Below are 26,289 nucleotides of genomic sequence, written 5' to 3' on the forward strand. Positions count from 1 at the left end.
GGACAAAGACAACGAAAATTAGGGACATAAAATTTGTTAAACAGTTCTGAAGGTAAGTCATCACATAAAAATAAACAATCCATATCAAATGCATAATAAGAAAATAAATAATACTTTACTTTATCTTGATTTAAAGGAGAAAAAAGTTGCTACTGTTTATCAAGGAGTTGCTTCCAGTACTGAGCATGGTAACTAAAGGCTGTTTCCTTTCATTCAGTTATGGTTCTGAGACCAGAGAGTATTTCAAGTGTCTAAGTGGTTAATATCTGACCAACAAGTCTGAAGTCTCTTTAGACTTGTTGGGAGGACTTTAGGACTCCCTATCTCATTTCAGATTTTTTGTCTTTTGTTCTCTGTTCAATAAATAATGCACCGCTTGTCATGCTAATCACCTCCAAAATCTTCAGCTGTGCCAACATTCCCAAACCACTGAAGGTGTCTGTACAGTTTTGACTAGGTAATGTTTTTTTCCCCATACATCACATAAATATTTAAAAGCCTCAGCACCACTTAATGTTTTTTCTTTGTAATTCTCTTTCTGTGGCTTGATTTAGATGCAACAGGACCTTTGTTTTGCATTATCCAACTACACTCGCCAACATTTGGTTCACTCAGCAAAATTTGCTTTATATGACTTTCATCTAACATCATGTCATCAAAATTTAAATACCTGTCTCTGAAAATTGACTACTGGTTTTATGTTTTTTTTTTCCCCTCTGACTGAAGCTTGTGTATCCTGTATCTGTTGGCCTTGGTGGGAGCTAATCTGTTACTCTGGAGGCATTATTGAAGGTCGTAAAAAGCTCATAAGAGCATGTCAACATAGTGATCCCTGTCAGTGCTGGCAGCTGTCCTCTGGTGTGTAAACACACAGGAGAAGGATGATGCTGAGTGTAGGTGTTTAATATTAACCGCAGGGAGTGGGGGTTTAGTCAAACATTGTCTTCATAATGTCATGGGCAGAATTCATTCATTTATTTACAAACCTCCTGATCATTCTAGCTGCTTTCATGCCTACTTTGTATTTTTATGCTGCTTCTATTCTTTTTTTTAAATATAATGTATGCCATATGGTGCGCAAACTGTAGTCATCTGCTTTAATCCAGTCTTTGTCTAGCAGGATTATCATCTGATGTCATAGGACTGCAAAGAAAAGAATGGATAGTGTTGCAGTTCACTGGTTTGAGGTAGTGAGATGTTGTTTTAGCTTTACAACACAATATATGATAGCCCTAAGGTTAGCAACACAATAACATCAAGCAGCATCTTTACACAAAATGCAGCAAAATGAAAAGCCATCAACATACTTTTTCACAAAGCTCAATATTTCATAGAGGGCAGTCAAAACCAAAAAGACTGGATCACTGCTGGTGATTGTACATATAGTATGAGCTGAAGTAATAAGTGCTTACGATATTTAGGTTTTGTCAGTACACAAAGAGACACTAATTTTAGATTTTATAAACGTAATTAACAAAAAATCTTAAAATTGTGTTTATTCATTTTCGATTGTTAAAAAAAGATGTCCTCTACTTTTCTTTTTTAAATTCAAAAGCGATATACTCAAGTCTGTTTTGTTTTTCCTTGTCCTTTTCTAAGAAGAAAATTCAAAAGCTATTTTCTCCTGTAATGGGCTTTTTGAAAATGTTTTATTTTTTTTATTTATTTATTTTTTTTAAGTTATGTCCTGTTAGGACTGGTATTTTAATTATGCTATTGAACTGCAGTGAAATATGCTTTTTCTTCATTTTTATACCTACCTTTTTAATCAAGCTTTTAAATTATCGTAATATTGTTTATAGAAAACACAAGCTTGTGGGTATAATACTGCACACAATACATTCATGTGCTTCTTTTTGTCTGCAGGGCCCAGTCAGAGCGTAACCCCTGGGTGATGCTGACCTCAGCTCTGCTGACCCGCTGCCAGGCCTCAGAGAGCACATTAGACTTGGGTCAGGAGTTGGTCTCCATGGTGAGGTCTCTTTACAAGACCAAACACAAGCTCCCTGTACAGGTAACTGGCAAAAATGATGCAGTAGTTTTTTTTTTTTGTTTGTTTGTTTATGGTTTCTATTTTCCTATAGTTGCCCAGACTGACAGTAGCAGCAAATAATGTTGAAGGAAATGGCATAGCAATGTCGTATGATTTCCAAAGTAATATGGAAATGCGCTGTATTGTCATGTACACCCGTGTTGAGACCACTGCTTTTTAAAGACCTTGCAGAAATAATCGATCTTTTTTTGCATTAATTTTGCAATCGCAAGTTTTTATGTATTTTAGTAGGATTCTGTATGTCATACGAACAAAGTAGTGCATAATTAGAAAGTGAAAGGAATAGTATACTTCCAGCTAAGCTGTGGATTTCTGTAGCTCCTCCAGAGTTATCATACCATTTCAGTTTACAATTATGCTCATCGATTTGGTCTTTCACATAAAATCCTATTAAAACAGATTAAAGTTTGTGGTTGTAACATGAAGAACTGTGGAAACATTCAAGGGCTGTACAATAACATAAAATATATTATTTTCAATTCTCCAAGATAAATCATTACATAATGTTTTTTTAATTTTATTTTGTTCTGTAAAATTATAAATCCAGGACTTGATCTCTTGAAATGCTTGTCACCCCTGCAACATAGTGAAGCGTAATGAATGTGGCTTCAGCACATTTTCAATGTCCTTTTTTATCTCAGGGTTGCCCTAAGCTTGTTTAAATTCAGGCAAACTACGTTGCAACACCTGCATTTTAGCCCGTATCTTAATACAGGAGCCTAAAGCTATTAGACGTGCAAAGTTTTAGCATCAGCTCTGTGGTTTTTGCAAAGCATATATTCACCAGAAGCCCTTGACATCTGACGTTCCCTAATGCTATTCATGCCCTGCTGAGCACTATGCAAGTATCAAGCCAATCATTCAGCCGGTCATTCTGTATGTCTAAGGCCAGCTGACTGTGATATTAGTTTAGCGCTAATGCTATTCAGTGTGAATAGGCTAGTGTCAGCCTGGCTGTCTTATATTACCGTGGGAAGGAGGGGTGGGAGGTGCAGATGGAGGCCTTTTACTCTGTTCTGAACAGCTTTAATTTGAATCTGCTGAAATGAAACCGCCGAAGCATGAGGGAGTCAGATTGCATTGTGTTATCCATACATTACAGGATGGGACTGCAACAGGATCCAGTGTCTACAGCGCACATCTGTTTGTGTGTAAACTTTTATCACTGTACAGTATAAGCACACTGATTAACCTTCACTGTTTCTCCTCTTTTCTCTCCCATTGTTTGTCCTCTTTTCCTCCCTTTTATGCTGTTGTTTTACCAAACTCATCTCGCACATCACCCTCTCTTTCTGTCCATTCATTCGTCCTCTTTCTCTCCTCCATCAGTGTATCCGACAAATAGCACACCTGCTGCTCCAAAACCAGCTGAGCCTCCAGCAGTCCGCACTGAAACTAATGGCTGAGAGCGGCGATGAGCAGCTGCTGCAGCTGACTCTGGATCAGATCAACGGCATGAGTGCAGTAAGTGTCACTGTAAAAATAAATAAACAGATCTGTAGAATCCCATGTTCAAGTTCAGTGAGCTGGCTGCACTGCATAGAGAGTAGTTTTGAATGCATTTTTGATAAGTATTCAATTAATTATGCACTTTGAAAATGGCACTATTTTACAGCTTCACTAAACCCAAGATGGTGTTCAGATTTTTTGGTTCCCTCAACCATCTGTCAGAGCCCAGATGTTTTTGGTTTGTAGCCTTATAAAACATGCAGAAAAAATTCACATGCTATGTTAAATCGGAGACTGAAACTGACAAAAAAAATCCCAATTTTATTAGATACCTAAAGTGAATGTGTCAGTTATCCCGTTAGTTACTCAATTAGTTTTTTGTACAACAACTATATTCTTTTGAAAAATAATCCAAAGGTTCTCTACAGTTAGATATGAGAATTATACAGTATTATGAGCTTAATATAATTTTGGTTTATGCTTCACTTGTTCTTTTTTGAAAACATTTTTCGCACCTTGATGAAAAAAGTTGGTTGGCCCACACATAGTCATTTTGCAATGATTTGATCAATTTAATCCACATATTGGGTGCTATTATAAAATCCTGGCTAATTATAGCCTCTTGGGTAGCATTTTGTCAGATTTGTTTAATTTAGTGTTGCACCAAAAAAAGAAAAAAAAAAACTACCAGGAAAAATCATTGGTCATTATCTTCATCTTCCTCCTGCGCACTAAAAACACTAAAGTTGTCTTTTTTAATCTCAGAACTGAATAGCCTCACACACACTTCCTCTATCTCTGAGACAATTTTGCTTTTGAGCATGTGCTGTCCTTTTCATCAGCATTTCAAAACCCATTGGTAAAAAGTCATATATTAGCCACATCGCAGTGCCAAAAAGCATGTGAAAAAGGTATAGCGGCTTATAGTCCAGAAATTATGGAATAGATACTGAGAGGTTCACTTTGAAAGCACAGTCAATATAATTCTAAGATGTATGCTATTTTTCTTTATTTGAAGGCTGAGCCTTTTGAACAGTCTTCATACACCACAGTTGTGGATCAGCAAAATAAAATATTGATTATTTCTTTATTTAACTTTATTTCTTGCAGAAATAAAGTTGTTGTAAGGTTCCAGATGGGCAGATTTCTGCAGCTGGATCAATGTTTTGGCTTCACCCTGTCAACAGTGGCCTCACATCCAGTCCAGTTTCACTTCTTACAAGCACACAACTCTGACTAAGAAGCAGACAGTAGAAACATAGTCAGACCTCATCCTGAGGAGTCAAAAAACATAGCCTCTGTTCTTTTTTAAAGCATCCTTGGGATACATTCAAAGTCTTAACAGTCTTAACATTTATATAAAGCAGTCTTCCTCCATTTGCCTATGTTTTACATTTTGAGAATCCATGCTCAGATAAGGATGTAATCTTTTAAGAACGCGTCGGCTGCTCTCCACAGTTTCTCCAATCAGATAAGCAGTTGTCATAAAGAAGGCCTCTTAGACTCTGTGGACCCTTGCTTTATTCCTACATCAGATAAAGAGAAAGCCTCAAAATTAACTGACTAAGCCTGTATTAAATGAAAAGATCAAGCTCCTATTTCATTAGACCTGCTTTTACCCCACAGTGACATAAGACAAGAACTGAGGGACCTAGAGTGTGGGGAGTAGTGAGAGAAACAATACGAGTTTAGAAAAAAAAATCTGGTTTTAAAGTGGGAGTGAGAATAAGGACGGGCGACGGAAGGGAGGTGTTGAGATGGGCATATGTGTAATAAATTGTTAAGCTTTAGTCACACGTATTACCACTCATTGTTCTTGCAGAGTCATTTTATGGCTATTGGTTTTCTTTAACCAATAGCAGCACTAAGAGAGTGCCTGATTATCATTTGCACAGTGGTGTTTGTTTCTGACTTGCGGCACACTGTATTATGAAAAAGTGTGTGTGCCTACATATTTTTGTTTATGCTATTATGTCATACTTAAATGTTTCAAATCACTAAACTAATTTTTATATATGACAAACATCACCTGAGTTAATTTAAAAAGCAGTTTTTAAATGCCAGTTTTGGTTACAATGGAGAAAAAAACGCTATCCAAAACTAACTGGACAGAGACTAAGACAAACTAAACCTTTCAGAAAAACATTATTATCCTGCCCCTTCAACATAATTGTGATAGGATGATTTGCTGGGGCAGCTTTGGGGCAGCTTTGCTGCTTTAGGACATGATTTATTTGTATGATGGAAACATCACCTCGAGCGGAGAAGCACCAGCCAGTGTACCTCTGAATGCCTAAAAATAATTAAAAAAAACTAGACTGGTGTTGTGTAGTAGAAGTCTAGTTTTGGCTATGAATAGCTTTAAATAATTGCTTAGGGAAATTATTAATAAAACTATTAATTTAGATCAAAGTTTCTAGTTAAGTGAAAATGTCTAATTTCTAGTTGTTGCAAATGCTGATGGCGTAGGTTTAACACCCAGTTACTTTTTCAGGTTGGTTTGAAGAGCTTTCTTTCTTTTTTAATAAATGTAGTAATCAGTTCAAAACTGCATTATATATTTATACAGGTTTTTTATGACAATTTTTTAATGATTTGAAACATGTGACATAAAAGCAAAATCAGAATCAATCTGTAAGGAAACTATTGCTTTCTACCATCATTGCATGTGTTTATTCCAGTGTTTTCTATACATGGTAGAAAAAATATTTCTCAATGTTCTTTTGTAAATAAAGATTTTAAAAAAGTATCATAAATGAAGTGTAAGAGCAAATCTGAATGTATCAGGCAGATTTACTTACCTAGTTTGGTGCCAGGTAGCTCATTGCCTAAAATGTAATTACACAGGTTTTCCTGGCAGAAAGAGAGTGTAGGAAACAGCAGATTCTCCATTTGGATAAATGTACGTATGGCAAAAGAAGTAGTTCGATAAAAGTATGCCAAGTTTGGTTATTCTTAATTTTCTGAAGAAAATGTTAGAAAGGTAGAACTCAAAGTGATAAAGCAATGGCTTGATCACTTTGATAAAGCTATTGCTTTTATTTTTTGGCACCCCAACTGACCCTGAGTTTAAGATACACTGACTTACCCCAGGTTTTGATTCAAAATTAATTCAAAATTCAAAAATGCTTTTATTCCAAAAGGAAAATCAGTTTTGCTGTAACTCGTATTATTCAAGGTTCTTCAAAGAGTCGTTGTAGATGCTAATTACTATGGGCAAGAAGGATCTTCTGTTGCAGTCTGTCTTATAGTGAATTTGAAGAACCCTCCAACTGAGGTCACACTGCTTTTCTTAGCAACAATGTAACTGAAGACTTCACATCTGTTGTTGGCAACAGCTGAGGGTGGAATAAAAGCAGTTTCCAAATATAATACTGGTGGAAACTCTTGGTAAATAATATAAATGGAAACTTACTGCCAAGACTTCAATGACTGGACTGCAGAGAAGACACTTCACAGTAACATGCCCTGGATGATAACATCAGTTGCTAACAAGCAATGCTAATCCACGTCCTTTCCTTTTCCTGCTACTCTTTAAATTTCTTTTTGCTCATGTAGTCAGAAAACCTGACAGAAAGATGTTAGAGTAGGGGATATAATCCTGTAGCCATGTCTCAGTATAACACATTATACTACATTCTGTATCCTCTTGCTGAGTTTGTGTCAGGGCTCATATTGCCCATTATCATTGATGGAAGTGATGATGTGAACGTCCTCTACCTCTCTCTGCCTTTGCCTTATTTTAAATAGCAGATTTCTAGTGGTCTGCTATTTAGACTCATGAGCAGGGGCAATAGTTCTGATAGGGAGTTGTGAAGTTTTTTAAGTTGTGAGCTGTTCTCTAGTGATTGCTTTGGATAGATAAAACTTTCCTATACAGAGAACTTGCCTGAGTGAAAGCAATTGCTGACTGCAAATAAATATGGAGTGTAACAGTTTTACCATTCAGACTAAAATTGTAAGTTGTGTTTTTTTTAGTAAACTGCTGTTTTCTTAGGCTCCTCTCCAAAAGCTAGCTCCCATTTTTTGTCATCATGTCTGTTTTGAAGACGAGGCTTAAAACTTTTTTATAGTAGTTAAAGTGACTTGAGTTTTCCCCAGCCATCCCTGTAATTATGTTTCTAAAGGCCCTAACTACCGGAGGATGTACTGAACACTTTTCCACTCTCCTTTTATGTTCTTCAGCTCTTCATTCAACCAATCTTCAAATTTTATTTTACAATGTCTCACTTTTATTTTTCCTTTCCATAGGAAGATCTCCCAGCTTAGTGTGTCTATATTAATTCAGTGAATTTAATTAGCTGGGGTTATTAAAAAACATAACCTTTTACATTTGTATTATAATTTTGATTAAATTGGGTAACTGTAACTGTATCTGAATTGAAAAGTATGAATGGATTGTTTTGAATTTGACGAAATTATATACTGTATAACAGGAGATTGATGAGAATTGTTTGTCTTGTAAAATATCTTTATATGGGGCGTGCTGTGGTGGTGCAGGGGGTTAGCACGCCCCACGTTTGGAGGCCTTAGTCCTCGACGCGGACGTCGCGGGTTCGACTCCCAGTCCCGACGACCTTTGCCGCATGTCTTCCCCCCTCTCCTCACCCTCCTTCCTGTCTGCCTACTGTGGAAAAAAATACGAGCCACTAGCGCCTCAAAAACTCTTCGGAGAAAAAAATATATATATATAAAAAAAAAAATCTTTATATGACAATGGTTGTAAATTGGCGCTACATAATTAGACTTAACTAAATTGAATGGCTCTGGGTTGCTCATAGCCTTACTGCTAATTATTTAGCTGTCAAAAACATTTGTGAGATAAATGATGTGATGATGAGAAAAATCTGTTTGTGATTTACTTTGTATTTTATATTCTTATCTGACTTGTTTACTTGCCCTTTTTTCATTTTTATTTTGCTGTAATTCAAGCTCACAGGGGAGGACACTACTCTGGGGTGTTTTATCAGATCTACAAATAGCCCTAGCTTGTCAACGGCCACTGTGCAGCAGCCATTAGCAGATCAGTATCTCAGGATCAGGCGTGATTGATTTTTGGCTCAGTCTGGTCAGTTAGAAATATAGCAAGAAGCTCTAACACAGATGCTTAACTGTTAATTGACCATTTTTACCTTTCGGTTAGTTCAAGTGTTTCATTAAGGATTGCTCTTTTGTAAAATTTGTTTCACTTCATCATACCAGTCAGAATCACAACATGAAAGGTTTCCTAAATGTCAGTCATAATTTATTATGACATTAACAAGCCTGAAGTTGTGTCTGGCTGCAGTGCACAATGGATTTATCAACACAGCACTTGTCCCAAACTGCATGAAAACCGCATGCAGCTAGGAGTGACTGGCAGCCTTTATCTTCAAGCACATTTTTTCCTGCCTCTGTTCAGTGTCTGATGTCAGCAGTTACAATTTTCCTCACCATTAATTTTTCGAATACTGATATGTTCCTCAGATTGTGATTAAATAACATTTTTATGAAGATTATTTTTTAATTATGATGGCGTTTCAGAAAAGTGGCATGGCATGTGTGTAAATTTAGCTTTGGGTTTACATTACCTATGATGGTGCTGTATAATGGGTAAATAGCTTTGCTGTGCCATGTAAGGAGACAACACAGTAGGTGCTCAAGAACTTAGGAAGGGAAGAGAGGAGTGGGATTATGACATGATGTTTTCTAAAGGGAGACAAAGAGGTAGTAGAGCAAGTAATGAGAATTGGAGTGGATTCTTAATGCAGAAAAATGCAGTGTTCTCCTTTATTTCTCTTGTTTGGCAGCAAAAGCTTTCACAGCTTTCAGAGCAATGTGGCATAGTGTCTTATTTTCTGCTCTCCCTCCCCTGCTCATTTTAGAGATGATTTATAGCTGTGGAGGAGAAAAGTAAAGCTCCTGAAAAGGAAGCAAGTCTAGCCTAATGGGAAACTAATCTAAAGGTTTGATGAGAGTCATCCTGCTAGTGTGAAGGAGTTTCAACATTATATAACAATTACACGAATGTTCTATTTCCAGTTCCATTCTTCGTCTACCATTACATTTATATCTGTTTTAGTTTGGTATTGCTTAAGGTGGTCATTTTTGTATTGCAGTGATGGAGTTTAATAACAGTAACAGATTCCCCAGCCTTGCAGTCTAAAAATAGCCACAGTCTATCAAAAAGAATAAAATAAATAAAACAAAACCATACATGGCTTAAGAGGTCATTCTTATGCCACCTTACCTTGGTAAACTTAGCTAGTCTGATCAACACTAGAAGACTGAATCAATGAGCCCTCTTATTATTAAAGGTACTGTTTAGTTCAAACTTTAGTGTTTTGGCTAGATATGTTGTGAAATTTGTTTGCGAATTTAGATTTTTTTCTCAGATTTTGAGTTGCTGTCTCTGAATGTCACATTGTTATTTTTTTCTTGCCAAATATATTTTCAATTCAAAAGTCAGATTTTACATGAGTCTAAACCAGTATTTCTCAAAGTTCTTCTGGTGGAGGACCACCTAATCCATTTAACAAACACTCACGGACCACCTAACCTGAAATTGCCCCGCAATAACACAATATGTAATATATAATATACAACTTGAAATGAAGATGCTGGTCTCTTACAAGAGTATTTTGCTCCATTACTCTTGTAATAATTAATTTGTGTTACAAGAGTAATGTGTAGTTTTAATTATTCTCTTGATCTTTTTTAAGCTGCTAGTATTCATTTTCTGGGTATATATTCCAGTTGAATATTTTAACAGTGCCTCTGCAGTGAATGCATTTAGGATGAAGAGTGAGGCTGCCAGTGAAACCTCACACAGCCATGATGACTAAGGCTGCTAGAGTTCAACAATTTCCTCAAATTCAATAGAGAAACTCGGCAGCATGAAGATAAACACATCATTTAATCTATTGCAACAAGAATGCTCCCTGGGCCTACTTATGTTTCCATCACTGACTGGCCTGTTGTGTCTTAGGGAACGGTCAATTCACAACTTAATTGCCTCTTCTCCTCCCTTGTCTGCTCCCGTTTTGCTTTTCTCACTTGCTTTTTAATGTGCACCTCGTGTCAGACTTTGTTGTCAAGCTAACAAAAAGGTCTTTCCAAAGAACCAGAAAGTCTGTTCTCCTCCTGCTTTCTGAAGTAAAGACAACAGACTTGTGCATGCATGTGTTTGACTGAGTGATTATGTGTCTAATTGCTTGTTTAAATGAGCTTATTTACAGCTTTAGTCCCATATTGGACCTATTAAGCTAGTTCTGTTTGCTTAAGACTCAACGGGTTGATCCCTGAATGTGTATGCTTGTGTTTGTTCAGCTGCGTCACAACCTGCTCATTTTTATTTTTTCGGGGGGCTTTGCAACCTCTTCTTCTTTCACTTTTAATCACGTTTTGCTGTAAGCAAGATGGTGTGTGGTGTTTGTGTGTGTGTGTGCACACTTCAGTTTGATGTACCGCTAAAGCCCAGGGACAGGCAGAGTGAAGGGAAGGGAAGCAGAGCCTGAGGAGGGACAGAAAAGGATGAGAGGAGGAGAAAAGGAGATGGTTGTGTGTTGTCTGGCATTCCAAAGGAGCTTTATGATTTAAATGATAAAAGAAGGCTTGGCCATGCATAATGTATTAAGCATTGTACGTGTTCGGTACTCCCAATTAAGCTCTCGGTTGGATTTAGCTCAAGGAGGTAGAGAGCCAACCAAGACGTCTACAGGAAATGAGTGTCGCACTGAGCACGAATTGAAAACAGGCATGCAAAATACTGACCAGGCAATTCAGGTCCTATTTAGAGGCTTCTGAAAATAAACAGGAGAGACAACCTTGGCTGTCTGATGAGAAGCGGCGGCTGAAAACAAGAGCGATTGGGAGGGGAATTGGTCGTCTTATAGCTATAGTCTGATGTGCCAGTTGTCCTGTCACGCTCATTGTTTGTTCACTCAAAGTGAACACCGGCTGTGAGTATAAGCAAATTTGCAGGAGTTAGAAGATGCTTCTTGTTTTTCAACTCTTTGAAGATGCACGCTGCGTGCTGTTGGAGGCTTTTGAGGAGATTTGGAAGGTCGTTCGACCTGCCAAACACACCTGTGTGCCAAACACACCTGTGCACCAAACATGTACAGCTCAGGGAAGGATTTCATGTTCTCAAGGTTGTTGACCCCTGACAAGGAAAGAAGGGCATGATGGATGTATTCCCTTCTCAATTAGATTCAGTCTCTATTGATTTGTTCATCCAGCGCAGAGTTGAAAAGACTTCTGTGGAAAAACACGAAGAGACCAGAAAACCCTCTTCAGATATGTAGCTCAAGTTAAAGAGTGATGCAAGAGTCATCCCTCAGATATCACAGCTCAACAAGATGGTTAAGTCCAACATTATTGCTACTGAGGACTCTGTGAATATTGTACGACTGAATATCATTTTCTGACATTATGAAAGTGGCCTGTTGGTACTTAATTTCAAGTCACTAAGGGTTGGGGTTAAAATAGTTCTTTATAAAATGTAAAACTCCATTAGGAAGCTACTTACCAAGTGATTCTCTCATTTCTTTTACATAAACCAGAATTACTTCTTAGTCTGGAAAACTCTGAAAAAGTATGGAATTTGATTTCAGGTCTTAAGTTTAAAAAAATTATATATTTATATATTGTATGTTTGTGTAAACATTTCTTATTCCACACAACAGTCTCTATCCCATTTACTAAATGTCAGTTTCTTTTTTTTCTCCTCCCTTCTTTTTGTCTTCCTTTTATTCTTTGTGTCTTATTCTCGTCTCCTTTCCCTCCTTGTCCTATGGACCAAGACTTCAGGAAATTGTCTGTACAAGTATACAAACATTGCACGAAAAAAATTATAATAATTTGTGTCATACAGTATGTTCTGTAACTGTTGTCAAGCTTGTAATGATGGCAAATTGCTATTCTTCAAGTTGAACAATTTTAAATGAAATTTTGAAGACAGCTAACTAGACAAGATAATAATGGTAACAAAAAATATTTATAAAAAGAACCTATTTTTTGACATTATTTGCTTGGACTAATTGTAACCTTTCAGGCCTCAGGAAAAAACAAATTGGTGTTTGCAGTGCCAGATACCCATAGTACTTTGCTTTCCCCCTACATTAGAATGAAAATGTGTTTGCTTATTTTCTGTGAGAAAAAGCTCATCACAGGATAGGGTCGAGGAGTAAAAGTACATACATCTAAAGCCATTAATATTAAACCAACTAAATGTCTAGCTGTAGAACAAACCTAAATTTAGACTTGTAGAAATTTTTTAACATAACATTTCAAATTTTTTATAACTATCCTAATTTATCCCTTCAATTAAATTCTTTTATTTAATTCAATTTTTAAACTTGAAGTTTGAAAATGAACCGCATTTAGCCTACACATTAATGTAACACGCTTTAAAAAAAGGGAAAACTTAATTTGAATCTAAATAATTCATTTTCTCCATTTTTGTCACATGTAGATTTAAATGTGTAACAGACTGTGTGTCAATGCACATAAAAAGCATGTTAATTGGGGCACTTAAAAAAAAAAAAAAAAAGTAAAACAGATTTGGATCAGCAAATGAACTTCAACCAGGTCAGGTTTGAGGAATCTTAAGTTGGACAAGGTGTAGAAAATCACAGGTGTACATGAAATATCTGTGCAAAGGTGTGCATAATAGTGGAGACGGCTTTGGTACTGCTGGAGGACATCATCAATGGAAGGACTCAGAGGTAGCGCGTGTTCAGAGATCAGACTGATTTGCTGCCACACGATGACGAGTAGCTTACTAGCCTCTTCAGATAACCCAGGGAAATCATCCTGGAGCTCTGTGTGGAACTGCCAGCAGCGTTACACTGTAGAAAACTGAAAGGAGCTGTGTGTTACTGGTTCTGGTTCAATTTCTCATTATACTGGGAGTCTTTGCAAACGAGCGTTTCAGCGGGAATTGGCTGACAGGTCAGGAATGTCACAGTCCTCCGTCAGCCAAGGGAGCCATGCCAGCTATTTGGGACGGCCTCATCTCTATGTTGTTCAGTTACATAAGGTTCCCCTACACTGCTGCTGAGTAGGCAGAAATTAAATTGCGGTTTGCAGCAAGGAGCCAATTTCCTTGATCCAAGCTGTTGACTCCACTGATGTTGCTATAAGGTGAATTAATGCATCTTTTGAAAAGAAACCAAGTCAATTCTGTTAATCTACAACTTGTGTATGATGGTCAAATGTACTTAACAAGTAATTTACCTGCTTCAACATATGATTCCTTCGTACTGAGAAATAATTGATTTCCCCCACTCACTCCAAAGAACTCTCATCAGTTTTTAAATCCTGGCCGAAAACCTATCTGTTCAAACAAGCATTTTCACTTTTATTGGTCAACACTTCCCATCAACTCTAGATTTTCTCTTTTATTTTAAATAATTAAAGATGCTTCACATGGCTGCTGCTGCTGTTATATTTTTTTCATAGAGTTCTTAGAAATATAATTTGACTAAAATTGGTGCAGACAGGCCAAAGCTTAGTAGAAACCGAAGATCAGGAATTTGCCAAAAATAATTCTGATCGCTGCATCTCTAATTTACACTAAACAACCCTGCAGCCACAAAATATCTACCATCCTCTACATTACTGACACACAGCATCTCAATTACGTGACTACCTTCCCCGATTGCCGACACAGAGGATTATCAGCACTAGGTCATTTTCAACCTCTCATTCTGCCTCTGTAATTTCACACATGACACCAATAGGCAGAAAAGCCTGTGAGGCCAGATGCAAGAGGTGATGTGTGGAAAGGGCACAAGTTCACTCAAAGAAAAAAAGCCATTGTTGTGGAAGGTCAGGTGAAATTAACTGGCAGTCATATTTTTTGTTTCCGGTGCATTAAAGCCTGAGTGTAAATGGACCACTGGTGTCAGGAAATTGCCACCCTGACTTGAATAAAATCACACAGGCTTATTTTTTCAAATTATTATGTGGAGCTACATAATAGCAAAATAATTGTCCAATTAGGCACTTTGTTTGTGCTCTAGTGCATCTTTTCCTATGTTTGAACAAAGTAAAAGTGTGTTAGTTATAGTTTGTAGAAGGTAAATTAAATGTTTTTCATCTTACCAAAGAGTTTGTATTCACAGTGCTATTTTGCAGGGATTTAACTGCAATCTTTTTTAAATTATAAATGTTTTTGAGTAAGTTTATAGTGAATGTTGGCCTCACTCCCTCAAGTAATTCCACAAATATTTCGACTAAGCCATCAAAGGTAGCAAAAAGTAGACCAAGTTGGGGCGTGCTGTGGTGGCGCAGGGGGTTAGCACGCCCCACGTTTGGAGGCCTTAGTCCTCGACGCGGACGTCACGGGTTCGACTCCTGGTCCCGACGCCGACGACCTTTGCCGCATGTCTTCCCCCCTCTCCTCACCCTCCTTCCTGTCTGCCTACTGTCGAAAAAATACGAGCCACTAGCGCCGCAAAAACTCTTCGGAGAAAAAAAAAAAAAGTAGACCAAGTTATTCCACTGAAAGGAGGCAGTGATCCTAATAACTTAAAAAGAAAAACATTATAGTGCAGCTGAAATGTTCACAAATATACTGTATATATATATATATAAAAGTTTCCGGTATATATATATATATATATATATATATATATATATATAAACGTGTTATAATAATTCTTGCAGAAAAGTGCTGAATGGTTCAAGCTTTTCTGTCATAGAAAAACTGCATCATAATATTCTGACTACAGCCTCCAAAGTGAAATGTTTTTTACTCCACTGTTGGTTCCTGTATATAGAATTTAGCTGTAGCATATTGGGGCAAAGCGAACCTTGTCATTACCCTCAGCAGTCTGATGCTGCATACTTATCCAGAAGGTGAGAATGCTGGATTAACACTCGTGCCTGAAATGTGACAGAGCTTTTCATGCTGCTAGAAGGACACAAAGTTATCTGTGCTGCTCTAATATCAAGATTCCACTCCAGCCCTCCATTTCTCACATGCTTCTTCACATCTATTTTCAGCTCAGCTGTCAATCCGGCTAGCTCTAAGACTCAAATCGGCTGTCTCTCTTGACACCGTCAAACTGTAATAGCCTGGGAGGTATAGGGGTGTGTGTGTGGGTGCGTGTATGTGTGGTGTGTGTTAGTGAACATACTGTTTGAAGCCCCTACTTGCTTTCTGCTCTGCAGGTCTGTTGAGCTCTTCCATAATAAACAAAAGTAGGAGAAAGACAGAATTTTATTAGTATTTATTTCTCTGCACTGGTCACAGTTTCCTCTGACCAATGCATACTTCCACCCCTCTCTTCCTTCCACATGTATAAAAAGTAACAAGTACAAGCACTCCTTTGTTCCTACAGCAATTTCTCTTTTTAATGCAGGACAAGGTATGGGGGACTTGCACCTGATCTAGTGTAGTAACTGTTGGTCAATAATGAAATACACTGCTGTATTCTTCCTATTATGTGTTGATTTGTATTTTATGTGTTTTTGGTATTTTTTGTTCGTTATTTTTTAATCTTTGATACTTTGTCTTTTAGTTTTTATACTTGCTGCAACATCAATTGCCCAATTTGGGATACGAATAAATCTGAAATCTGAAATCCCTCTCTTCCATTCCAAATATTTGTGTTTTGTGCAGCCAATGCTGACTGTATGTGATAATTCTCCTGTGTGCTGGAACTCTAGTTTGTTCCCTTCCCAGCCCTGCAGGTGTAATGTCTCAAACACCGACAGCCCTGGCACCCTCATCTCTCCTCTCTGATGGCTAATGTTGAGTCACCTTACAGTCAGTTACATAAAACAGGAGCTGCAGTGGTTCTGGTTTATGTATGGGTCAGCAGAAGGTTAGCTTCATAATTTGGGCCGCCGTCTGCTCAGACTGCTTCTTGAATGTTTGCATGGATACACTTCACGTTGTAGAACAGTGAAATGTGTGGTTTATTTAGGTTTCGAATCTTTGAGGTTTGATTTATTAACAGTTGGAAAATTCTATATCCCAATCTGTAACTACTAAATGTAATTAACGGCAAAGCTTGAACCTTTAAATTGCAAAGTAAGTCAGTCTTTCAATATTTTTTAGAATGGGCATCAAAGTGATGAATCATGAACACAATCATGTCCCGAAATGTGGGTGAATTTTGCACTTCTTTGAAACTGCTACCAACTGCAGACAGGTGCATTTATTGACTTTTCATAAACAATAACCCCAACTTCACTTCTAATTGTCGTCTTCCAAATAAGTGGATTGTCTTGAAATCTGTTTAAGATATTTATATTTTCCTTATTTATCATTTGTTGATTTTTGCATCTTCTGTGCTTGGCATATTAAGTTTCTTTGTTGCCTTGAAATCTGAAAAATTATGGACATTGGTATTTGTTTTTAATGGTCTTGATAACTTTAGATAATAGGAGATGTAGTACGAAAGATTCTTTTTTGCAGATATTGGAACACATTTTGGACATTTTAGAAATAAATAGTCCAGATATGTACCTTTTTCATCTTTAAATCAATTTAATGTCCTTTCCTTGTAAACTGAAAGCAAAGCAGACTGCTTTTTTAGGAATTTAGAACAGAGGGCAAATATTACAAATCAAATAAGATTTCAGATTGGTTTTCATGATCTTAACAGCCGTTAAAGTTTTTAACAGTTTGAGGCAGAAAGTTGTTTGGGAGTCTGGTGGTCCTGATTTGAGGCTGTGACAGTTTGCCTGGTGGCAGGCAGTTCAGAAAGTTAATGGAGAAGAGATTAAGTCTCTGAAACAGAGGGCAGAGACTCTAGTGACCCTTTCAGCTTCCCTCACTACTCTCCGCAGGTCTGCCATATTGTAGCAGATTGACACATTGTAGAATATTGTGGAGACACGTCCATGGTTAAAAGCTTGCTTCAGTTTTATCAGAAAGTTCTGTCGCTGCTGCTCTAATCTTTATACATTTTGTAAAAATAATTACTCTTCCAGATAATCATAAAAGGTTTTGGAATAGGTCAACATACAGAGCATCTTCATATATGTCTTGTCATATTTGGAGATGGGGGGACTCTGTTGAGGCAGCAAAATGAAAAAGGTCTGATCCAAAATGTGAAAGTCTTTTTGAAAAGCTTCACTTTGGCTCTGGTGTGCAGCTCCTGGACACTTAAAAATGTATGCACCAGCTGCTTTGAGTGGATGTCTTCCCTACTGCTCTTTGGCTCATCCCTTTTATCTTTATCATAGGTTTCCCACACTGCCACTTCTTTCATGTCTTTCATTCTCTTAATTGTCATTATGCTGAAATGACCTCGTAGTCCATCTCTGTTCCCCACCCCGGCTTGTCATGATTCATCCAGTCGTTTCTCTCAATGGAAGGCCCAGAAATTAAATTATTACTCATGCATGACATAAAGAACTATATCTCCATAAGCGTTATCCGTCAGCTCTGTCTTCCCTCGGTCCCAAAGTAACCATGCACTTTTTTTCTACTTGAACTGAAAATGCAGACAAACCCTGAATACTAATTCTCTTTCGGAGATCTTCTAACACTGCAGCAAAACTTGATCAGTATTTCCACCAGGGCTCTATGTCATCATCAATGACAGCAGCTAAATGTTTGTGAAGTCTCTTGTGAAATGCTCAAACCTCATCATGCCATCCTTTTAAAACGCTCATGTGTTTGTTTTTTTTTAAAGGATGAACTGTTCTCAAAGCGAGAAGTAGAAAAAAAAAGGACAAGTGGCTCACAGAGATGAGAGATTTTAGAGGTGAAAGGGTGTGGGGGGCAGAAACTCATCCGGCTTCGCTCACCATCTCCACAAAGATAGGATAAGACATGGGGCCAACATTTATAATTGATCTGCTTCAGCTCCAAAAATACCTGGACAAGGACTGGCTGTTGTCTCTGCGCACGCGTGTAAAGTTGGCCAAAGTGAATTCGAGCTTAATAATGGAGAGAGCAAACAGGTGAGAGGTCGCAGAGGAGAAGGGCTGACTCACAGTGAGAGGCAGAGAGACGGCCTCTCAACCCTCGGCACTCAGCCTTGATTTTTCATGCCCTGTACACCACTCACTGCAGCATTTAGTGGGTGGAATTTGCATGTAATTGACTGATGTAAGGAGGCAGATGATGTGATTAAAATATTACATAGAGGTCTGTTTGTGTGTTTACAATTATATTTCTGGGGGCTTATACTGTTCCTCTTGAAAACACAAGTGACTGCAGAGACTGAAGAGAAGTGTGTGTGTGAAGGCTCATCCCAGGGGGAGTGGTGGCCAGCGTCAGGGTCAATATAAGATGTGATGTGACACTGTGACCCCATCAGGTTTCATCAAGCATGGGACAATGTAATCACTCACAACTCTCACATTCTGCTGCTGATGCAGAAATGTTCTCTGTTTCACCAGCAACTTTTTTTTTACAGTACCTTCCAGAAGTATCCATACTGTTGAACTGTATAACAGTTTTTTTTAGGTGAAGGTCAAGTGTATTTATGAAACATTTTCAACTACTCACTCCAGACAAAGTGTCTGATGATCTAAGAGAACTTTAGAACCTGTACACCACACACTGCAGCAGTGAATATTATGTGACAGACCAATGTGATACAACACTTATTTGTGAAGTGGAAGAACAGGTTTTCTACAAATAAAAATCTATAAAGACTTTTGGTGGATATTTATATTCCTTCCATCTAAATAAATGGTTTTTAGAATCACTTTTACTGTAGCTGAAAATCATTTGGGCTCAGTCAGATTGAATGGAGTATGCCTAGCTTCTGACCAATAAACAGAAGATGGATACAGAATAAGTCCTGATTTTCAATATTATTTAAATTTCTTTCCAAACCATACCCCCATTGTCATGTTTTAAACTTATGAGTTGTGCATGCCAATCATCTCTGCTGTTTTTCTTATAGGTTTTACTTTCTAGTTTGATGGCCATCTCTTTGTTGGTTTGCAGATGTACCATGTGCATTCTAACACTGATGGATTGAATAGTCCTCAGTGAGATTTATAAACCTTGGAATATTGTTTTACAACCAAACCTTGCTCTTCTCACAGTTTTCTCCCTCATCCTCACTGTGTCCCTGGATCTTTCTGATGCTGTTGGTTATTATTGTTCTCCAAGGACATTTTCACATATAAAGTTCATTTACTGTGGGGCAAGTCAATTGTTGAGTTTAACTTGTAAGTTTTTCTGTTGGTTCGGTTTCTTTTCACACAGATAACAGTCATAAGAGAGCAGTCACTCTATTTATTGATCGGAGGGGCCGAGGCGGGACTACCAAATGTAGGAAGTGAATGTTGTGCCCTTGATTTTGAGAAGACCTCCTAAAAGCATTAGGCTTTATGTTTTATGGAAAGGCTTGCAGCCTTTATTAGTTTGTTTACTCTATCGAATCTATCATTGCGATCCATATCTGGCTACTGGAAGGCGCTTGGCTCAGATTTGCAGCGTACATCCTGCAGGTTGGTTGAACTGAGGTCAGATCCTGTTCCTACCATAAACAAACACCTTTAGAGTTTGTTTAAAACCATGCCAAGACCAATTCCTCTAAACGGTTCCAATAAGGTTGTTTTGGGCCACACCGGGTGATTGCTGTGTTTAGTTTTTCACAAACAAATTATATTGACACTTTAAACTAATTAGGTAATTTCTGAGGAAAATTTGTTGTAGTAGATAAGAGTAAAGATTAGACTAGAATTTGTCTTGGTTTATCACATAAATAAATATCAATAAGATACATTAACACTAAAAAATCTATATAGTCAGCCCCCTTAAGTAAAGTAATGAGGGCTGAATGCAACTTTTTAATATATTCTTTGTATCACTTAGCTTTTATCACATGTATGTTTACACTTGTTTGACCCTGTCTTTTTTCCCTGCAGGAGACTGCCTCCTCCTGCGACACAGAGCTGCTTTCGTTGCTCCTGGACGCAGGCCTCTTGGTGGGCTGCGTCTCCTCGGCCTTGTACCCCCTGCTCAGCTCCCACATGCTGTCCCACCAGCAGGAGGGAGGCTGGGATGTGGAAAAAGCTGCTGCAGACCTGATGGCGATGGGCCATGGGCCAGAGGCAGGCTCCCTACTGCTTTCTCACAGAGGAACTCACAGGGCCCAGTTCACCTTCAACTCTGCTTTGTCCGTGCTCAAGAAGTGGCTGTGAAGAAGACGCCACGCAGAGGGATGAAGAGGATGTTTTTGACCACTAAGGTAGACATAGACAGAGAGTGTAGAAGTACTAGCAAGCCATATATCTGTATTTAGTTCTGTAATTTGGTTGAGAGATCATCAATAGAAAACTATTTCAACAGCATGAGAGATGATTGCTTTAATATTGAAACATTGGTTCAACTAGAAATGCACACAGACATATACAACCCCATTCTCAGCTGTCATTCAGTCACGACTGAGCGTTCAGACAGAGGCACTAATCAGAAACCGCACAAGCTCCTTGCTTTTATACGTGCGTAGCGTCTCCTATTGTGTGATAAAGTAATTGAGCAGTAGCTGGGAGCTGTGGGTGGATATTAGCCTATTGTTCCATGACAGGTTTGCCTCTTTAACGTCACGCCGTTAAACACCCTGCCTCTGCTCCGTTGTTTTCTCCCTAATAATAACTAATTAATTTCCTCTAAACAAATTAGCCCCACTGCTGCCCCATGTTGGGCGTGTGTGCGTGTGTGTTTTTAGGAATAAACATGTATGTGGGTGTATGACAATGCTGTCAGCATGATTTGTTCCAGCAAAATCAATACAAGATGATTGTGGTTTTCATGCCGTTCCACTTATCAGAGCTGAAATAAAGGAAACATGTAATGATAATGAGGCATTGTGTTTTCATTTTGTGCATCTGTGTCTTTGTTGAAAAGAAAATTCTATACACATCTACAGATCATTAGGAGGTCTCAGCTTTGTTGAAGAAAATATCTTTCTTAACCTTTTCTCAACTTTACTTTTCTCTCAAATGGAAGGTTATTGCAAAACTGTTACCCTTCCCAAATGAATACATTCAAAACATTTGCATCATAATTGCAGCAATTTCACATTGTTCTGGGGATAATTACAGCCCTCTGACCCAAACAATGATGTATTTATCATGGCCTTGAATGCACTTTTATGTGGTGTGGCACCATTATTTTAAAGCAGTTTGGTGAAGTGTTTACACTGGTCAGCACTTATGATGTTGTGGGGAAAGCAGCCAGGTATTGTTCGCTGGGGAAACTGATTTCAAATCTTTTCTTTTCTCAACATGGATAATTGCTCAAAGGAAAAAAAAGAAAATTATTTTTTTATGCAAGGCTAATTGCAAAGGACAGTAAATTACACCGAAAGTGTTTAACTTGTCAAATCAGCAGAGGTGTACTTTTTTAAAGCCTGTTCCTAACAAGCACAGGCAGGTAGCTTTGTCCATTGTGTTCACAAAATGAAAGAATAAACCGCTTAATCAAAGAAAAACTTTTGCAGTTTGAGAGTGAGGAATATTTTTTACATGTTTACGATTTGATTCCTCTTCCCTGCCTCTTTGTCTGCAGCATTTCTACTTGAACTTTACAAATATATGGCTCCTAATAATTTTTTTTTTGTCATGCTGTTTCAAATAACACTTTCAAAGTGAATACAAAAAGAATCGCTTTTCAAATGAAGATTGCATTTCTAAAAGAAAAAGTGATCTAAACCAACCTGGTTTTATGTGGAAAAATAATTGCCTCCGAATTTATTGGACCTGATGACTTTGTAGCATCAAGAATTCACATCAATAGAGTCCATATGACATCTGATGAACTTATAGGAAGACATTGCAAAACGGATGAAAAGGGCTACAAATTAATTTCTAAGACTTTGGAACACAAGTGAACAGTGAAACCTGAAACTTGAAATGATGGTGAAGCGTTCTACCAAAATTACTCCAAGCAAGGGTGCATTGATGACTGAAAGCACTGCAGTTCTGATTTGAATCAGCTATAGTCGGAGTTCATGTTTCATAGGAAAGTGATTGAGCACAGAGGTGCATCCCACATTAACCAAAAAACATATTGATGATCCTAAAAGAATCATCAATTGGACGTTTTGGAAGGCGTGGGTTACTGTACATCTGTTGTAAAACAGAGTTTCAGAAAAACAAGATTCCAACATGGTAGTGGTAGTGTGTGCTGTATTGCAACAGCACCGAGAAGACTTGACATAACTCATCTAAATCAATTTGTGACATCAGTTTTGGGAACATTTGGATTATGGGGCTATTAGTTTTTCACTTGGGGATGGATTGATTTGTATAAACAGCCACCGTTTGGAAACTTCATTTTGATTATTCAATGTTATCTCTGTCTAATCTTAACATTTGTTTGGCGATCTGGAACATTTAAGTTCCAAAAAGGAAAAAAAAAACACTGAAACATTCTGTAAATGGGTAAATGCCATCTCACAACACTGAACAAGAAGCTCAAAATGCAGATATCCATTCAAATTTTTATCTCCTAAACTGGGGGTGTCCACCTCCACACCTCAAGTTCCAGTGTCCTGTGTGCTTTAGATGTCTCACTGATTAAAATGATGTTGTCTTCCCAGCATGCCATCAAGCTGTGCACAGGCCTACTAATGAGCCATTATTTGCTTCAGGTGTGCTGAAGCACAGAAAGATCTAAGCATGCAAGAATGGGCTTGTGAGAACTTGCGTTGAACACAATTGGAAGCGATCATATCTGGTCCATAAATTATTTTCCACCTAGTTATCAATAATTTATAACCTATGCACACTTTGATACAGTAAACCTTTGTTGCACACCTCTGTTGATGTCAGCCCTTTGACCAATCAGAGCCCTTGCTTACAACATGTGAAACATAAATGCTGAAACACAGCGGTGACTCAACTTGAAGTTGATTACTCCTGCACACTCTGCCTGATTAGCTCAGTGTGATGTGAGAAATGCACCTTAGCTGCTCCATATCCCATAATCCCGCTCCCTTATAAACACAGTTTGGCGCGCCAGTGTAATTTCGAAACAGTTCCTGTATCGGTCACGTGACTTGCTGAAAACAATACGCGCACCGACACGGGGTTTTGTCTATGGGCTTGACGCATAGACAAATCACTAAATAACACCAACCTCCCCTGAGTGTTGTTGGACAAATTGAACTTGTTTTTAGTGCTTATTTGTTCTAATGGGGGAAAAAGTATTTCAAATGTCAGAAATCACCTTCACAAATGTTTAAACGAATATTTGTTTAACATAATCTTTACCAGATTTTATTGTGCATTGCAGGCTTTATAAGAAGGGGAAAAGATTTTGGAGTTTAAATCTTTGAAGCTGGGAGAACAAAAGCAGAGCTTTTGTTATAATAGTCATTCCTTTTATTTCTGCTTGACAGTTTATGTTAAATTAAGTTACCTGCTTAATATTTAAAAACTAGCTGGGTCTGTAAAAGCAATTTGACTTCAAGGGCTGATGAGTAGCACACTGCCTTTTGATTATGCTTAGGAATGGCTCTGAAATGTGTTAGAATTTGGTTTTAATGAAAAACAAGTATTTTTTTTTATTAAGAGGTTTCTATTAAAAATCTGTTTTGAAGAATTTGAGTTTTGCATAAAATTAATAGATTTTGGAGCTCTCACACTGGGTTACTGCCATTGTAATTTATTGAAATGCAAAAGAAACCTTTTTATGATATGTATCAAAGGTTGTGAGTGGAAGCACGATGCATTAGAAAGTGAATTTTAAATTGCATCCTAACTTTTGTAGAGAGCGATTTTGATTCTGAGCTGGAAAAATGTCACTGTGATGGATTAAAACTCTCATTGAGGTTATTTATTATATATGCATTCTGAATACTGGACCAAAAATAGCTCCAAAACTATTAGGAGAACAAAATAACAAAACAAAAAAAAAATGGTTTCGGAATTTAGGAATATTTAAATTTTATTCCTCCTGTCATAAAAGAAGAAACATGTTTTCAACAAAGAGGCAAATAAATATGCAGAAAACACACAATCTGGAGAAAGTAATAACCTTTTGACAGCAACGGGAATATCTGAACTCATGCCAAATTGTGTCTTTATTCTAATTTAATTAAATTGGAAAGTCTATGTCAAATATCAATTTAGCTTTTCACACATAATTGTATCAACATCCATACTGATGCTCTTTCCCTCTTATCGAAGGTAGAAAACTGACACACCTAAACATCGGAAGGAACGATAGCTTCCCAACTTTTAATATATAAAATTTAAATTGAAAAGGTTCGATGCTAATGATTGATTTATACCTAATTTAATGCTCCGGGTATTTAGAGCTACCTTTAATTATTCTGAATAAACGCTGAATGGGCAGTTTAGGCCCTTTAACACCACATGTGTCATTTTTCATGTACATGTTTAAGGCACTTTGTACCCAATATCTGTGGTGAAACAGTGTGTATTATTTGTGATTCGGGTATGTTTATTAGGTTAGTGCAACAATAAACTTTTAGCCAATTTCTTTAAATTATTTTCAACTTTAAATTCCATAATGAACACTGAAATGCATTTCTAACTTAATTTTTTTACATGTTGTGTTAATTAGAACTTAATATTTATGTCTAAGGTTAATTGCTGGCTCATAATTTCCAAATGTCATACCTATATTTATATTGTCAGTTGGATTTTTTATTTATCTAATGTTTAAATTAATTTCAGTACCATTATTTTATTATTGTAGTTAAAGCTGTTTAAATGCCAAAAAGAATAGATAAACTCTATTATGATTTATGTACTACATTTCTGACATAATTTTTATTTTTTTTACCAACTCATAATTAGCTTAGTTTCTTCTTGAATGTTTCGTTTAACATTCCCCTTGTTGCACGGTGATGTTTTCCCGTCTAACTTGTCTTTTGTTTCTACAAAACTTGCAGGGCAGCCAAAACAACAATTTGTATGATTTCATAATGTATTCAGCAGTAATTCACTTAGGCGGGCACCATTTAAAACTGCTGCCGCTTGTATCCTCGACAGGCGAGAAATTGAATAAAGGAACGTGGCTCGGAGGTATTTACCCTGTCAGCAGTGCTGCTGTATTTCAAACTTGTTCAGAGGAGAAGGGGTGGCCGGGTGGTCTATATATCAAACAAGGGAGTAATGAATCTCTTACCTGCAGAGGAGATGGAGGAAAATGAGACGATCCGTGTGTCACTTACAGGTCATGTGAATATATGTGGCCAGACGCAAAGCTATAACCCTCGTTCCTCAGCTCTGTCTGCATTACAGAGACGTCTGCGGCTCACCAGGAGAATTAATGTTTAACCCTACTCTCACAGGGTTCTGCTCCTGCTTTCAGGGTTGTGCCATTTATTTCTTTTCCACACTACTACGCCACACTGACTGTATAAAGATGACTGGGCTTTGTGCAGTGGCAGCCCATTCCGCTGCTACGTATAATAACCTTTCACAATGAATTGAAATGGTCTTAGATAGTAATTGGAGCCGGATGGTTTGTACCCTTGAGTGATGAAAGGTGGCTTCTTGTGGTGATGAATGGCATAAAAATCAACTCATTTGAGGGGGGGCTAATAAGATGACACAATGCCTGGTTGTAATCAGTCCTAACTGGTGAATCCTTCAGTAATCAAGGTAATCAAATCAACACAGGCAGGAGAAGAACATACAGTGTGCACTGAACAGTCTGATTCGAATATCCAGAAACACCTAAAGGTATGAATGAAGTCCTGGATGAATTAAAACCTGAAAATGGTGGGGATTTTAGTTTATGTAGAACTATTTACACAAGGTAATTCAAAGTCATTTACAGTTAAAAAAAAAAAACAATACAAAAAACACCCTGAAGTTTTTGCACAAATGAGATCATAATA

At 37.6% G+C, this 26,289-nt stretch overlaps 1 protein-coding gene across 2 annotated transcripts in view; it reads left to right on the forward strand.

The window, feature by feature from the left end:
* nbas (NBAS subunit of NRZ tethering complex) overlaps positions 1–21,270 on the forward strand; it is a 166,723-nt gene extending 145,453 nt beyond the window's left edge. For both annotated transcript variants that reach the window (XM_032585504.1, XM_032585505.1), the window contains 3 exons: positions 1,867–2,014; positions 3,383–3,517; positions 20,336–21,270. In XM_032585504.1, the coding sequence (XP_032441395.1) occupies positions 1,867–2,014; positions 3,383–3,517; positions 20,336–20,611 (559 nt within the window). In that variant the 3' untranslated portion in view covers positions 20,612–21,270. The remainder of the gene's footprint in view (positions 1–1,866; positions 2,015–3,382; positions 3,518–20,335) is intronic.
* Positions 21,271–26,289: the final 5,019 nt, after the last annotated feature.

This window comes from Xiphophorus hellerii, chromosome 15 (assembly GCF_003331165.1).
Source record: "Xiphophorus hellerii strain 12219 chromosome 15, Xiphophorus_hellerii-4.1, whole genome shotgun sequence".
In the NCBI taxonomy this organism is placed as follows: domain Eukaryota; kingdom Metazoa; phylum Chordata; class Actinopteri; order Cyprinodontiformes; family Poeciliidae; genus Xiphophorus; species Xiphophorus hellerii.